The 15,930-nt window shown below is 38.8% G+C and overlaps 1 protein-coding gene across 1 annotated transcript in view; it reads right to left on the bottom strand.

The window, feature by feature from the left end:
* The window catches only part of LOC128369353 (probable G-protein coupled receptor 158), a 59,688-nt gene that overhangs the window by 38,875 nt on the left and 4,883 nt on the right, over positions 1 to 15,930 (bottom strand). The window contains exon 2 of the mRNA XM_053330379.1: positions 13,180 to 13,285. Coding sequence (XP_053186354.1) covers positions 13,180 to 13,285 — 106 coding nt within the window. The remainder of the gene's footprint in view (positions 1 to 13,179; positions 13,286 to 15,930) is intronic.

The raw sequence follows: 15,930 nt of genomic DNA, 5'->3' as shown, positions 1-15,930 counted from the left end.
CTTATGTGCCCTATTTTCCTTTTAAACATGGCGCATTAGTCTAGTTGTCATTAAATTTCACTTTTCATTTCGCCTGGTACTGGAGTCACTTGAGCCATTTTCTGTTTGGAAAAGGGGGTTATTTTGTTTTGTCCAAATCAGTCAGTCCCCAGTTACATGTCCATCCCATTGATAACATTTTCCATCAACAAAGAATTAGTTGTAGTGGTTGCTAAGAGCAGCAGATTTAATATTTTTAAGATTTAAGAATGATTGTTTCTGTAAGTCCACTTAGAAGAACAACAGCTGCGCCAGTCTAATCCAAGCTTGTCACCTTTTTTGGGGCCTTATTCTGTTGCTATTTTTCATAATTGTAGCTAAGTGATGTAGTTAGATATGGGTCCCCGTATTTTTAGGTATGCCACCCAAAAAGCTCTAATTGGTTGGCTGTTTCTCCAACCATGGTGAACAACCATCAGTGACCACAACACCAAACAAACACGTTCTCATCCGAGGTTGTCAAATACCAACACTTTGTCACTCCCCTCTGGCATCTAATGCAGATGCACAAGGCAACACAGTTATTTTTGGGCACATAAAACACTTGGTAAGGGTTCGGGAAAGATCGTGGTTTGGCTTAAAATAGTGAATTAAAACTTAATCGCAGCAACACTAAGACAAAAACTGCCCCGAGTCGTGGTTAGAAATGTGACACTTGCAGTTGGAAGCAGGAGGCGAGCAGTGGTCTCCTACGGTAAAGTTCACTTTTTGCTACTAATTGGCTGAATCCAAATGTCCGCCAGACCTCACCACATTTGCAGATTTTGCAGGCACGGAGTCTGTGAGTTCTGAGGGCTGACCAAATCCACAATTAATCAACCCCACAAACGACCTCAAGCAGTCAGTTTAGGGTGCAGACTTCAACAGACTTTGCTTAGGAAATTACCCACAATCCTGCAGCAAAAGGCTATACAGTGATGATGTGACAGTAAATAATAAGACTAATTATTAGCATGAATAAAAAAATCTATCCATTTCAACATTTATTTTCAGCATAGACACCTTTATTTAGCAGTAGACAGACAGAAAACATGGGAGAGAGGGGGGGGGGGGGTGACATGCAGCAAAGGACCTGCGGCCAGGACTCGAACCGGGGTCGGCTGCGTACGTGGCATGCGCTCTAATCACTTGACCACCTGCACACCATGCATTTCAACTTTTGTTGTATAAATTAATTAATGTGGAAACATTTAACGTACACAGAATGATGCCTATAAACATTAATACCTTGGATTTGTTTATAACAATCTGCCAAACTAGATCAGCAAAGGTTTTTTTTTTGTCCATCTACAATGTGAAAGTCCTCAGGATTTAATGTGAATATAATATTAGCAGTGTCTCTCACCGGTGAGGGTAAATGTCACTGAAAATTCTCAGCAGATTTGTTGAATGTGAAGCAGAACTGCAGAACTGCACATAGGAAAACCGATAGGAGCCATTCAGAAAGACACTTGGAAATGAGCTACAAGGTCAACAATTTCAATTTATTTCTATGGAAATACCCTTCGCAGCCCAGCGCCCTTGCAGACTTTTTGGATGTCTTTGAAAACTGTACAAACGACTTAAGTGTGTGAGGGCTCAGTCTGCAAATCCAGACATTTGGATTCCGCCATTATCTAGATATCCATCCAACCCAATATCCTCCTAAGAAGGAAAATGTCACCTTCTATACACGTCATCGTTCAAATAATGATGTGAATGGGTTTACATTGGAGTAGTTGAAAGCCTGCTGTATCTCATTCAGACGCTACACACTGCCATGTGTGTCGGTATCGGACACCAAGGGGCATGACGACATAGCACTGGCATTTGATGCCCTGGAAATGAGGACAAAGCAGACCAAACCTATGTTGGATCGCTAAACAAATCATGAATATCTGGAACCGAGCTTTAGGTGAAAGCTGCATTTCAACAGCATTGAAATTTTGTTTGCTTTTTTATGCTGGCTTGGCACCACCACAAAAAGGCAAGCTGTGCTACATCTTTGAGTATACAACATCGGCTAGTCAGCCATTTCGCCTGAGAAACTTAACACTCATACTCACTCATAAAATATTATGAGGCTGTGCTGCATTCTGGTCTTATGAAGCTGCTGTCAATTCTCTCTATCTAACTGATGCAAAGTGGTGAGTCTAGAGAACAAAGCTGTTACGCTTTCATTCCAAGGGACTAACTAAAATCTAAATTTTGCTATTATTGTTTAAATTATTCTGCAATTAAAGTCCACTCCAAGAATTATGTACAGAAATATCTCAGTTTTGGATCTCAAGAAAAATAATTACTACAAATCAGGCCCAACAGCTGCTCTAAAGTGAGTCCATTAGAATCCATTTCCCCTTAAAAAGTTGGGGAATTGATGTTGAGATTTCAACTATATAAATACTTATATTTAATGTTATCATGTCAAGTGTAAAACATACCTGCAATGCAACAAATTACAATGCTTACACAGATTCAAGTATCCTGACACCTGAAATTAATTATGTGTAACTTTCTCCTAGAAGCCCCTGTTAAGACTGTCATGTTTGGACTGCAGCCTGTTGTATACCTGTCTCAGTTTTCTCACCGTGCAATTTGATAAAAAGCTGTGAACATGACACCAAGATGGGAGTTGGCAAGAGTGAAAAAGAGGGAGAGAAAAAGAGAGAGGGAACACTCAGTGTCCCTCAGAGATCTATAAATACACTGAAAGCATTAAACCCTAAAAGCATTACAATCACTCGGTCCCTTGGGTAAGGAATCTGCCTGCTGCTGTTTCACAAGACTACTAACCACTGAAACATTGGCTGTCTGAGGAGAGGAGACCTTGGACTTAAGCCTGTCTGGTATTTGGCCATCAATTTAAGAGGCAAAAACTGAGATATATAGCTGGTTATTGATTGGTGGCTTGTCGTGGTTACACTGCTGTGACTAGAGATAAAGTCGCCAAGAGGGGTGTGAGTGTTGCTGTTGGTGTATGTGAGCCCTTTCCCTGGTGAAGGGATTGTAAATTCAGAAAGGCTTTTCCATGATTTATATTCATGTTAGTTAAAGGGGCAAAATGTGCAAAATGTTACCACTGTGTTGCTGCTCACCCTTAGGAAATTCATCAAGAGTGTAATGCACGTCTCACTTGGCATTTTAAGACTTATGAGATGAACCCTCAGTTTTCCCACAAAGACATCTGGGTGGGTGGTCCCCAGCTCTCTACCCGGACTCAACTGGGAGGCCTCAGTCAATTAAGATCCAACTGCTGCTGCAGACTTGACAGGCTCTTACATTTTGCTGTGGCAGCCGCTGAGCTGCAGGCAACAGATTAGAGAGTGAATGGTGTTTCTCTGTGGAGGATGAATCCTCCCTGACTGTCCCTCTCTGCTGTCACTCCTTATCCCTCTCTGCCTTTCTGTCTGGCCCTCTCCTCCATTCTATATGCATACTTTTCCTTGTTCTTGCTCCTTTCATACTTCATGCATGCGTCATCAGCCTAATTAAATATCAAAGAAGCATGCTGGACTCACCAGAATATATTGCAGAGTTTGTACAGGCTAAACATTATTTATGTTTTTTTTACGTGTACTATTAACAGCTATTCTTCTGTATCATAAATGTATGGTATATTCCAGAAAGCAGCTATATAAGACGTGCCGATTTTAAAAAGAATCGTCAAAAATTGAAGCAGCAGAAACTGAGATTCCCCACATTTTGGTTAAGCTTATAAGATCTTACACTTCCCATAATGCAACATGATAGCACCCTATTCATTAGATCCTCTCTGCCTGGTAAACAGAAATTCCTTTGAAACTCTGAAGCACCAGTTTGTAACACAGGCTTAATATTAAAAATTGAAAGTGCCCAAATCCAAGATGAGATGATGACATCATCAGGGTCTGTATGAGACTGTCAAACCTTAATCACAGCGTTATCACATCTGAAAATGTATTTATTTTTTAACAGTGATTTGTAACGGTTTTGGAAGGCACTGACAAATGATGATGTCCTGCCAATAAATTATGCTTGTATGTGTCATTCTGGAGTGCTTGGTCCGAGGATGTATTTCATCCTTTCATTTGATGGACTTGTTTTCTATTATTGATAATTTTAAGGTAATTATGTGACTAAAACTTCTAACACCTCTCACTACAACTGTATCCAAAATGTGTGTCATTACAGAAGTACCTGAATTATAACATACACCATTTGCAGTGAAACACATGTTTTGCATTGGAAAAGGTTAGAATTGAAAACAGTCATGGATGTATTTAGGATCATTCAAGATGGTAACAGGCTTTGACGATACAGTATGTTATTGTACACTGATGTGAATTCACACCATGTTCCCTGTGTGTACTGTATGTTCTCTACAGCTCCCTGCAGAGGAAGCGTTTATGAATAGAGTTGAATCTACAGCTACAGAGCTTCTTACATTTTCACAGCGGTGCACTCGCTTCATTACATTGAGGGTTTACTTACCTTGGATTGAACTCTTCTTTAAAAATGCAGCTTTGAATAGAAACACTAATGGTCTCTTTGATGATGAAAAACACACACACACATACACACACACACACACACACACATGAATTGCCAACTGGTGTACAGATGCACTAAGTCTTGAAACACTTCAGCCCAGCTTTAGCTGTAGAGCTTCAAACTCCCTGAGGAGAGACGGAAAGCCTCTGGCAGAACAAAACTGAAAGTGGAGAGTGAGATAGGAAAAGACAGAGCAAAACAGGTTATTTTCTATCTCCTCTGCTCCTCAAGTCAACTGTTTTTTTTTTACCTGCTAGAGATAAGGCAGGTAAAATCGAGTCTTGTGAGTGTCTGCTTTCCTGACAAATAAAGAATGACATACCTTAGAAGAATCCCCTATCCAATACCTAAATATCTTTACTGCATGGTCTATTCACTGCTGCATTGAGCTGGGAATCCCTTCCCTTACATACCATATTTATCCTGACTGACTTCTGATGCTTAAGTCCTCTATTTTCTCTGCAATGTGCAAAGACAGATAAGGATTGGGGAAGGCAAAGTAAAGTACATATATTTGTATTGATGCCCCTTTTTTCACCCCATAGAGCACAGGACTGCAGAGCCAGTTATGTTTCTTGCATGCATTACATGTGTCCAGGTGATTAATTTTTCAGATGAGAAAGACTCACACATTACTATAACCAGCAGTTGAGCTGCAGACAGAAATAATTGTATTACTCATTCTAACAGAGATGCTTTTTCTTTGCTGGAATAGTGTTTTCCAAGTTTGCAGACAGGTAACTTGCAAATTAGATGTGCTGATAATATTTTTACATGGGAAGATGCTGCAATGATAACAGCCGAGGTCACCAATTTATGCCAAGGAGGATGTCTCTGCAGCATGTAAAGCAGTAGAGGAAGTACAGGAGTATTTCTCAATTATGACTTGGCCAGTTCAAATTATTGTTTAATGAAACAGGGAATGACATGTTGATGGAGGAATCATTTTTGGCTTGTCTTTCTGCGTTAGTTGGCTTTAAGAAAATGGTTAGTTGACTTGAAGAAAATGGAGACAAAGAGATAGGAGTAAGGAGGATACAAAAGGCAAAATGGAAACTGGAGAGATGAGAGGAGAGTTATAGCCAGATAAAGAGGATAGAGAGATTTTTGAGGGAGTGTGACTAGTCATTGAAACAGAGAGTGTGGTAATAGAAGGAGAGGAAGTGTGGCTGATTACGAAGAGAAAGTGAGAGGAGAGACAGAGGGGGTAACCCTCCTTGGCTGTCACAGCAGTTTACACTCATTAGCAGAGCTCTGCCTTTGAAGCTCTTTATCTCCAGCGGCACGTTTTATAGGATGGGCAGAGGGAGAAAAAACACACATGCAGACAGGCATATGCAAACATACTGCGCACACACAGCAACATACTAAAATTTTAAAAGCACACACACACACACACACACACACACACACACACACACACACACACACAAAACAGAACACATAAACCTACTCAGATGCATCGAGCCACAAATCACCCACACTAATCATTCTCAAGTCCTTGTCCAATTATATAAGCAGTGGCTCCTTATGTAAGATGCTTCCCCTACGACTGACTATCTATAATGCATGAAGTCTTGTATTTGGTTCATGGTGACACATCCTACCTTCCTCCACTGCCTTGCTGTATCTGGGCAGACCAGAAAAAACAGCACCAAGAAGAAGACCAAGCTCAAGAAGCTTAGCAGAGTAAGCTCAACTACATGTTTTAAATTAGAGTACAGTCTAGACCTGCCCTATGTGAAAAGTGCCCTGAGATAACTTCTGTTGGAAGTTAGCGCTATATATATAAAACTGAATTGAATTGAACTGAACTATATAATGCAAATTTAAACCACAACTCAACTTGAAGTTTTGTGTCATTTTTTTTTTCCTTCTCTGGCTAAAATTCACCAAAATTAACTGAAGAACGTAAAATTGCACCACAGGTAATTATCACCCAACTCTGCAAGTGTTCTCAGCATTAATCATTTTAGCTTTTTATTATGCTACATTTATGTATTCACCAGCAGAATGGAAAACCTCCCTCTAAGTTGTTGAGCTATTGCTAGCCTTGTAGTCACATTAGCTTGCCTAAACTAGCTACTTTTGTTATTTCATGTATTTATGGAGACACATAAAACCAAATACAGAGTGTATATCTAACAAATTCATGTTAATATTAGATATTATTTCACTGTAACTGCCAGTGAAGCTGCTTTGCAACCATTTTGCCCCAGGTTTTGTAACACTTCTATGCACCAACTGGAAGATATCCTGTCAGAAATTCCCAATAACTCTCAGTTGGAATAAAGTACAACTAACATGCTGACATATCAATTATCCCCACTCAGCTATTTTGTTTTTTCAGTTAGCAAACTCTCTCAACCTAGAAGGAAGAAAGCTCAAATAAGCTAACTGTATGCTACCTGCACCAAATAATGGACACACACAGTGAATAACTGATGCTAGCCGGTGAGCATAGTGCAACTATTAGCAAGCAAAAGAGATAGATATGTAGGAGTTATGGAGACTGAAACAAGAGCTAAAAGAGCAATAGATATTGGACTTAGTGTGCATTTGTTATGTGAGGAACAAACAACTCTAAAATGTTGCTACAATCAATTATTTGCTAACATGTTTGCTGTAAGGCGATAATGTCAGTGCTATGTCTTTAGCTTGTTGTGCTGCCCCCAAGTGGCAAAAAAATCAATTCACACAGTTTTAAGTGCCAAAAAATGTGATCACTTTCCAATAAACAACTTGAATATAGCAACTATTTCATTGCCATTCAAACTGTGTCAAATGTAAATGCTTAATCTTAATGAGACACACATTTCGAGAAATAAATAACCAGGCATCACAAAGGTTTCTCTGAGCTGCTTCTCTAATGAAGAGAGAACATGTTTCTGAAAACAAACTATTGCCCATTACACTGAGTAAACAGAAGAGGACTGCAGACTGCTAACATAAAATTGTTCATCTACAAACTGACTGAGCTATTATATCACAGTAATAATGAGAAGGGAACTGTTGTGGTAACTCTACACACTCTGGAGAACGCATGATGCACCGTCACATTACTAGAGACTTTCTCGTTATTATCTTTCTCTGTGAGACAGAGCCTCAGGGTTTGTTTGTACTCAATGGGGAAAGCAATGAGCCTCACATCGACTTTCCACAGCCCATTTCCCCAAAAATGTATTTAGCAAGATTTAGAAATAAAGTCTTTTTAATGGGGACATTGGGACAAAAATCAATTTCTTTCTACGTGGTCTGTGATGATAAACTAAAAACTCTTTATTTTCTTCTTTAATAAAGCTCTACCATAATGTTTTATTGTGTATGTGGTGCATTGAGGCACTTTTTTATTTTTTCTGGAAAGATGTTCACTGCACTGTTTCAGACAGTAAAACTGAGGTAAAGTCCCAAAAGAACAAAACAAAATGTATGTAATGGATTGGCTAAGCAACAGCAAAAATCAATTGATCAGGCAAACTGCGGAAAATGAAATGAAAACAGTGAAGCATTTGGAAAGTAGCACAAAATGACAAAAGCACAAGAAAGAAGAGACACAATATTAAACATTCCAACATTTCTAAGTGCTGAAAACAAAACTTTATACAGCACTGTGGTTGTAAGTTGAAGGCAAACTAACTGGGGATATTCAATGATTATCTGTTATATTTGGAATAATCCACAAATATTGCTATCTAGAGGGAAAACATTAGAATAATCCATAAAATATTGCTAACTAGAGAGCAAACAACTTGCACAGTGTGATGACAAGATCCTGGTGGAATTTTCCATTTATACCCAATAAACCAAAGTAAATAAAGGTATGTAAAGAAATGCACTGGGGGTTCAAGAGCAACTGTGTTATTTTAAAGAAGAATTTCTTTATTTACTGTACACATACTAAGTAGTATTTTAGCAGCCTTACACACTTTTTAATCATATTTGGAATAGATTCACATCCCTTATTAAGATTATGACTCTCTGACTCATATTTAGCCCCTTAGCCTTGTATAACTGTGATTTGATTCTAACCTCTCTTAATGTTAATATAATTGACAGTCTGGAGATATTACAGAAGCTGGAGCACCGTTAGTAGACTGTCAAATTCAAATTCTTGTACTGTAGGTCGAAGGTCACAGCCTTGCTGAACTTTCAGTTTTTCTTTTTCACTTTGCATTTAAGGAGTCTGTTAAATGGACTCTAAACACGGACGGCTGGTGTAATATGTCTACATTGATCCTGCAAGAAAAAGTCTGTGCCTGTTTTGATTACATCTCTAAATGAAATTATCTTCTGAGAGACAAAATTTATGGCACTGTTATAAATCCATAGAGTTGATCAATACATGTCCCCACTGAAAAAACATTTGTGATGAATAGATAAACTTTTATTTCAGTGCTGTTTTTCTTTATTTCAACTTCCCACATTCCTACATTTGAAACAACACTGCTGATTCAAGATGGCACTGAATCATTAACTGCCGCTTGGCCAAATATGGTGTGTGAAGGGAAATCATCCGAGGAGGAGAGTAACGAGTGCAGAGCTCTGTAATGATCCTCTGAAAATGCTCTCTGGTAATGTTTCATGTTTCTAATTCAATTTCAACTACAGCATACAAAGTTTGAAAACGAAAGTTTGCACAAATGTAGCTCATGTGAACACAAATGTATACACTGGCACACACACACACACACACAGTACACTTGGGATAATTCAGAGCCATCAACATGGTCTGAAACGGACAGGCTGGAACGGCCTTGCTGACTAAAAGTCTGTCTCTGGCTTCCACTGTGATGATGATAGAAACACCAGCTGTACACACACAGCCAAAACAGATCTGAACAGATGAACTACATCACTATCAGTCAGATTTCACCAGACAGCAGAGAATTGCTTATAAAAATGGAAGAATACAGAGGAAGCAGCACAATAGATCAAGGCGAAACACAGAGACCTCCTGTAACTCCTCTGTACTGTTTCCCCCATGACAGAATGTGAAGAGGGGGGAGGAACACAGACAAAGAGCATGGTCAATTATTCACCACATCTTGCTGCAATCCATTACACTACATTTATTATATATCATATGGCCAGCGACATGCCATGCAAGCCTGAGCAGCTACTCTCACCCCCCGCTGGAGTCAGAAAGGCTTCCCGCAATTCATCTAATAAAACTAACGCATTGGCACTGACACGAGCGAAGGAGCAAATGCACAGACGAGCCCACACACTGACACATTCAAACAGCACACACACACAAATACACCATTATTTCCTTGCTCTGTCTCCCCGGAAAGTGACAAAACATGATGTATGGTTGCTACCAGTTCCATCACAGTGGTCACAGGTTAAAAAAAAAGGACAAAGAAGATGCTTAGACACACACGTATCACCATCACTGCTCCTCATCATCACAGATAAGCACCCTGCAGAACAATCACTGATGGGTACAGACACTACAATCCTGTCTGGTTTTGTCATCTCAAACAATTTACAATTCAATGATGACAATTTTCTTTGTGTGACTCTTCAGGCAGGCTTTTGTGGTCTGTGGGTCCACCGCTTTGGTCCAGGCTGCAATATTAAATTCATTTTTTAATGGATGAATCCTAGTGACTTTTGTGATCAGCGGATCCTTCCTCTAGCACCACCAGCAGGTCAAATCTTTCACTTATCTAGTGAAATATCTCAACATATATTCAATGGGTCATCACAAATCAATGAACAGAAATAAATTGTCTTAGGATATGAATGCTAATGTTCTCCTGACTTTTCCTTTCGCATCACCAGGAGTCCACATTTATCTAATGTCTCAACAACTATTCAATGGATTGCCGTAAGATTTTGTCATGTGCCACCCTTAGGATGAATTGTATATATGATATGGGAACAAATACTTAAAAAAAAGGATTTGTAGTTGCATCAGAAAAACCTCCCCACAGGGTCCACATTTAAAAAATGGTTTGATCTTATGTTGCAACTCAGTCCGGCTGTTTGTCTTTCTTGTGATGTTCCGATCAGTTTTCCACAGGCCACGTGTTCTTACAAAAGTAACAGGATTAAAGTACACAAAAAAGTACAGATGATGCTGATCTTGGGGTTTTCAGAGAATAGTCTGTTATTTCTGATAGTTGTTAGAATCCAGATAATAAAGTTTGTAGTGTGGAGCTGCAACGGCCAGCATGCAACATGAGTTCATTTAGTGACCACTTAGCAGGAGACTGTTAAACTGGATGAAAGGTAGATTTACTTCGATGTGTATGTGTCTTAATGAGAAGCATTAACTACAGCTAACTCTGTGAGTGTGATAATGACCAGAAGAGCCTCACTACTTTACACAATGTTGTCAAATTTACCAACTCCAAGCAAAATTGTATTTAAAATTTCAAATGATAATGTTTGTTTTTTTGTAACACAGAGTTGTATCTAATATAAAGCACAACAGTGGGACATGTTCATTGCATTTTCCATTAATTTGATTACTTTAGAAGATTTTAAATATGATTGTTATATGGGGATACAAACATTTCCAGAAAAACATCTCTGTTAATACTGTTATTTCAAACATGAAGCTCAGCCCTAATGTGCATTCGTTTTGCTGTGGAAAGGCTATTGAATTGAATATGTCAAGGTCTTAAAAGGTCTTAAAAAGCATTACATTTGATGTCAAAAAGTGTGCAGCAACCCTGCTGTCAGGTAATCATACCCTTTAAAATGTCATTTGCATCTAATATCATTTGAACCACCATGTACTGATTGGCAGTCCTTCCTTATCATAAGGTTTTGTCAGCAGCATGCCACCCATTTCACTTCAGAGGCACCAAATATCCCTTTGGTGGACACCTATCGCTGTCCATGTTTATCAGGGTAACAGTTTAATCTTGGAGGTTTGAGTCGGGCAAATTTCAGATATTTTCCAAAAACTACAGTTAATTACATAGAGAAATGAGTGCATGTGTAGTGACTGTCTCTAATGTGTATGAACCACTAACCTTATGGAGTGTAGAGAGAAACCAACATCCGCAACACACTGTTACCTTTGCCTTTTTATTAGTGGAAATGGTGGCACAGCTGTGTGAACTGTTAAAGAGGATGCAACAGATTGTCTTGTCCCATAATGTAACTTAACAGAGGTGTGTGGCATTGTTTAACCTGCTGTTTTTCTGAATTTGAACCTGAAGTCTTGTTTGAATACTAAAACAATCTGATGGGATACAGAGTACGCTTTAATTCTTCCAACTGGATTTATATTCAATTTAACGTTGACATCCTTGATCCAAATTCATGGGACTGCTTCACCTTCCTCTTTATCTTGCTTTATCTTGCATCATCTTGTCATCCTTTCAGAATCAAAATCTTTTTGTATGATCTGTGTGCTTTCGTTAAAATTTAAAGCTCAGTAAGATTTTGACATTTCTGTTCTGATGGGGATCTGTCTAAACTACTATAACAGAAAGGATGCAGAAGGAAAAATTCTTAAAAAGCAGAGATAGTAGTTATTGAGTTTCAGGCCGTGGGTCTATACTGTATCTGTTGGAGTTGGCTGTATAATACCTCCATGTGCTGCATTTTTAAAATAAGACATGAGGCGACCAAATCTTCTATATTCGATCTACAAAGTCAAAACCTTCGATGACACAGCATACTGTAGTATATTTAATATTAAGCATATTTAAGTGTGTTCATTGTTACTAAATCAATACAACTACTTTTTCCTTTCTTAGCATTATCTAATAATGTAAACCCCAATTATCAAACCATATGTTTCTGTATTATTTAATATCACTGAAAGATATTCACTTCAAATAGGACATATTCCTTAAGTTGAGTGGCATTATTAAATGACAAGTAGCATTATGGAAAAGCTGCTTAGACTGAAGTAAATGATGGGCAAAGAAATGACTCATTTGTCTTTTTTTCGTATGTAATTCCCGTGCTCAGGGTGTGAGGTCGGGACTGGCTTACATCGCTGTCTCTGTCTCTCTCCTCTGCTCTGCTCTCTGTCTCTGTGTCATGATGTACTAAGAGGAGCAGGTCTGTGCGTCTGCTTGATTGTGCGCAGGGCTGAGCTACACACACGCAGAGCAGAGAGACCACAGTGGACAGGATGAAGCTCTGCATTCACACAAAATCTGACAAGGCAGGGGTGTTTGTTTGTGCTTAAGAATGTAACCGCTGTGAAAAAGATTTATATGATTGAAGGCTTTGGTCTCTCCAGCTCCACTCGCTCTCGTCATTCAATCTCTGCTTAGTACACCTTTAAAGAGTGAGCAGGTCAAGGACACTTGGTTGCTTGTCAGTGGAAACAAGGGACAACAGTCAACAGTCTGTCCTATAAGAAAGGCTCTTGTCAGATGCCTCCACCCAACCTTACTGTTGGATCTTTGGTGGGGGCGGGGAGAGGCTCTTTTGTTTTTGCCTGCACTTTTTTGCCATTATTGCAGTCTTTGATTTCATTTTTAAGGAAGGAGTGAATAGACTAAAGCCGGTATGAATGAACAAATGACTGAACAAATGACTGAACCAAACAGTTCAATACATGCCAACATGAGTTTTCTTCAGGTTATTTCTGATGATTTGATGACTGTGATGACTGATGATGACAACTACACAGGTGCAGAGGAGCATACTCACCTCCATACTGGTGAGGTTACAGCGGTGAGTCCCAGCAAACCATCCACTGTTGGAACACTGGTCGATGTCAACATCCTGCAGATTGACATCCACACGGACGACCCCCCTGCCAGAGAGAAAGGGAGGAAAGAGGTGAGGAAGAGGCAGAACGAAGGCAGATGAGGTATAGCAGGTTTGTGCAAGTGGGGCAAAGTAGAAAAAAGAAAAGAGAGGGAAAAGGTGAAAATGTTGAATGGTGGGTTAACCAAATCAGTATGAAGGAAAGAGTGAAAAAAAGCAAAGGCAGAGAATAGAATTAAAAAGCACAGGAAACGTCATGCTCCGGGGAAGTAAGGTCAAGGGTGGGAGAAGCACGGCAATGATGATAAAGAGGAATGAATGAAATGGAAAATAAATCATCAGTGAAGAAGGTGAGCGACAAAAATAAGGAAGGAGGGAGGAAGATAAAGAGAACAAAAAGCAGAAGTCAGGCTGGATTTTAATAAATACTTTCAAAACAAGGTTATCCTACTTCTTGCCAGACATTACAGAAATTTCACTTAGTATAAAGATTATATTGTTTTGGTCAAAAAAGGACACGCAATATCAACGTGCCTCAGGCTTTTTCGCTTTTTTAATAAGGCAAAAGCCTCCTCCTGTTAAAAACAAGTTTATTTTTATTTTATCCTCTTCATTCTTAAACACTAAACAGTTTTACTATCTTTTTTTTTTACAAAAGATAAAGTCCTCACTGTGTTGGTGGTTATGGACATTATTGGGGAGATGGACGTGTCATGTACACCAGCTAACCGGCTCTCTACTGGCCTTGAGTGGTCAGCCTCATCATTTGCCTCACCAGTTACACTCTACATAGGTCTAGACTAGATATTAGTCTATCCAGTTTTTCTATCAGTCTTACATTATTTAAACAATGTATTGACAACAATTCCTAAGATCAACACCAAGAATTTGTAAGTCACTTTAAAAAGTATCTTTTTTATCTTAAAATTGTAGTTTTAGCCTTTTGGGTGGCAATGTTGGTCAATCCTCTGACTTTTCCTATAGTGCAACATGAGATTGATATTTTTAGAAATCTCAACAACTATGAAATGGATTGTCATAAAGTTGGTTCATGCCTATCAATAATTAGGTCACATTTTTTTTTTATCAGTCTCATACTTGCAAAATGTCATTCTCATCACTGTCAGTTGTACTTTGTTTAGCGCTAATTAGCTAATGTTAGCATGCTAATATGCTAAATTAAGATGGCGAATTTGAGACAGCTGATGTAGCTAGCTGTCATTGTACATTACTTTTTGGCTTAACATTCTGTATACATTTTAATAACTTGATTTGGATGATTTAGACATTTAACACATAGTGCAAAAACAAAACTTTGAATTAATCAAATTCATTTGATGTGTTGTCCAGCCTCACTTTGGCTAAACATAGCTACTCCTTAATGGGATCAATTTATTGTTGGCTCTGATATTTTTAAGATTTGCTGGCATTAAGGAAGTTTACAATATCTCCAGACATATCCTTATAGCTATTAATTTAGGAATTAAGTTTTTTAAATGTATGTGTAGTTCAGGTATTAGCTTTTCCTATTTTTATGCTTCCGTTTATATCAGTATAAAGTTTTATTACAGATGTAGTGTGTTTTCTGCAGTGTGTATCACAGACATGAGGTGTTTTCCAACTAAAGGTGAGAAAATCCTTCTCTGTATGTGAAACCAAACATCTCTGCAGGAAGTTGGTGCAGTTTGGACTTCAATACATGGAGACTGCTGGCCTCTGCAGCAGTGAGCCATCAGAGATTCACACTGTGAAGGGAATAAGGTTAAATACTGTTCAGGGGTGTGACTGCAATACCGAATGAGAGGACTGCCTGGGACTTCAGCTAGAGGAGGCAAGTTTATAGTTTATTTCAGTGATCCTGCTGTGGTCTGGACATTAGAAGACTCTATCTCACTTACACACAAACATATTTGTCTTTATATCAATTTCCCAGTCCCAGTCCCTTACCTAACCTTAGCCATCTCAACTAAATGCTTAAACCCAACCCTTACCCTAAACTGAAACTAAACCCAATTCTAATCTTAGCCTTAAAACTAAGTCCTCACAACGAAGAACTGTCCTCACAATGCTGGTTTTTAACTGAAATTATTTCTCTAAAAGACAACAAGGCACACACACATAGAGCCCTACGTTTACTTTGATTAATTCCTTCCACCAAGCCAGAAATTCACATGCACTCTCTCTCTCTTGTCCACGCTCACCCACTCTCCTTTGTGGTTTTATGGATGAGCCTGACATCAGTTACCTCCATCTGCCTGCTAGGAAGTGGAACAAACAACCATGGAGAGAGGCTTTGGCCGCAACCTCTCCTCAAGAACAGGACCAGACAGAAAGATAGAAAAGCGAATGTGTTGATACCTGTGAGTGAAATAATGTGAGTGTGTGGACTGCCTGCATGTGTGTGCTACTGTCAGTGTTTACAGGTCAGAGCTTGGTAGAAACTAGAAGCATTATAAATAGCTGAGAAATGTTATAGATGTTGGACCTAAGAACCATCTGTGGACACTTGAAGGTAACACTAGGCAAACATTTTGAGCATTTTAAAGCAAAACTACAGCCAGATCAGACACTTGATAGTTTGATGGTGTTAATTATTATTTTTTAAGATCATGGTTAAAACATAATTGTGTTTTACATTTGTCACATAAAATATAAAAAAAGCAATTTACTTCTTTACTGTGGCTTTGAATG

Source organism: Scomber japonicus, chromosome 12 (genome assembly GCF_027409825.1).
Source record: "Scomber japonicus isolate fScoJap1 chromosome 12, fScoJap1.pri, whole genome shotgun sequence".
Classification (NCBI taxonomy): domain Eukaryota; kingdom Metazoa; phylum Chordata; class Actinopteri; order Scombriformes; family Scombridae; genus Scomber; species Scomber japonicus.
This window is presented reverse-complemented; position numbering and strand designations above follow the sequence as displayed.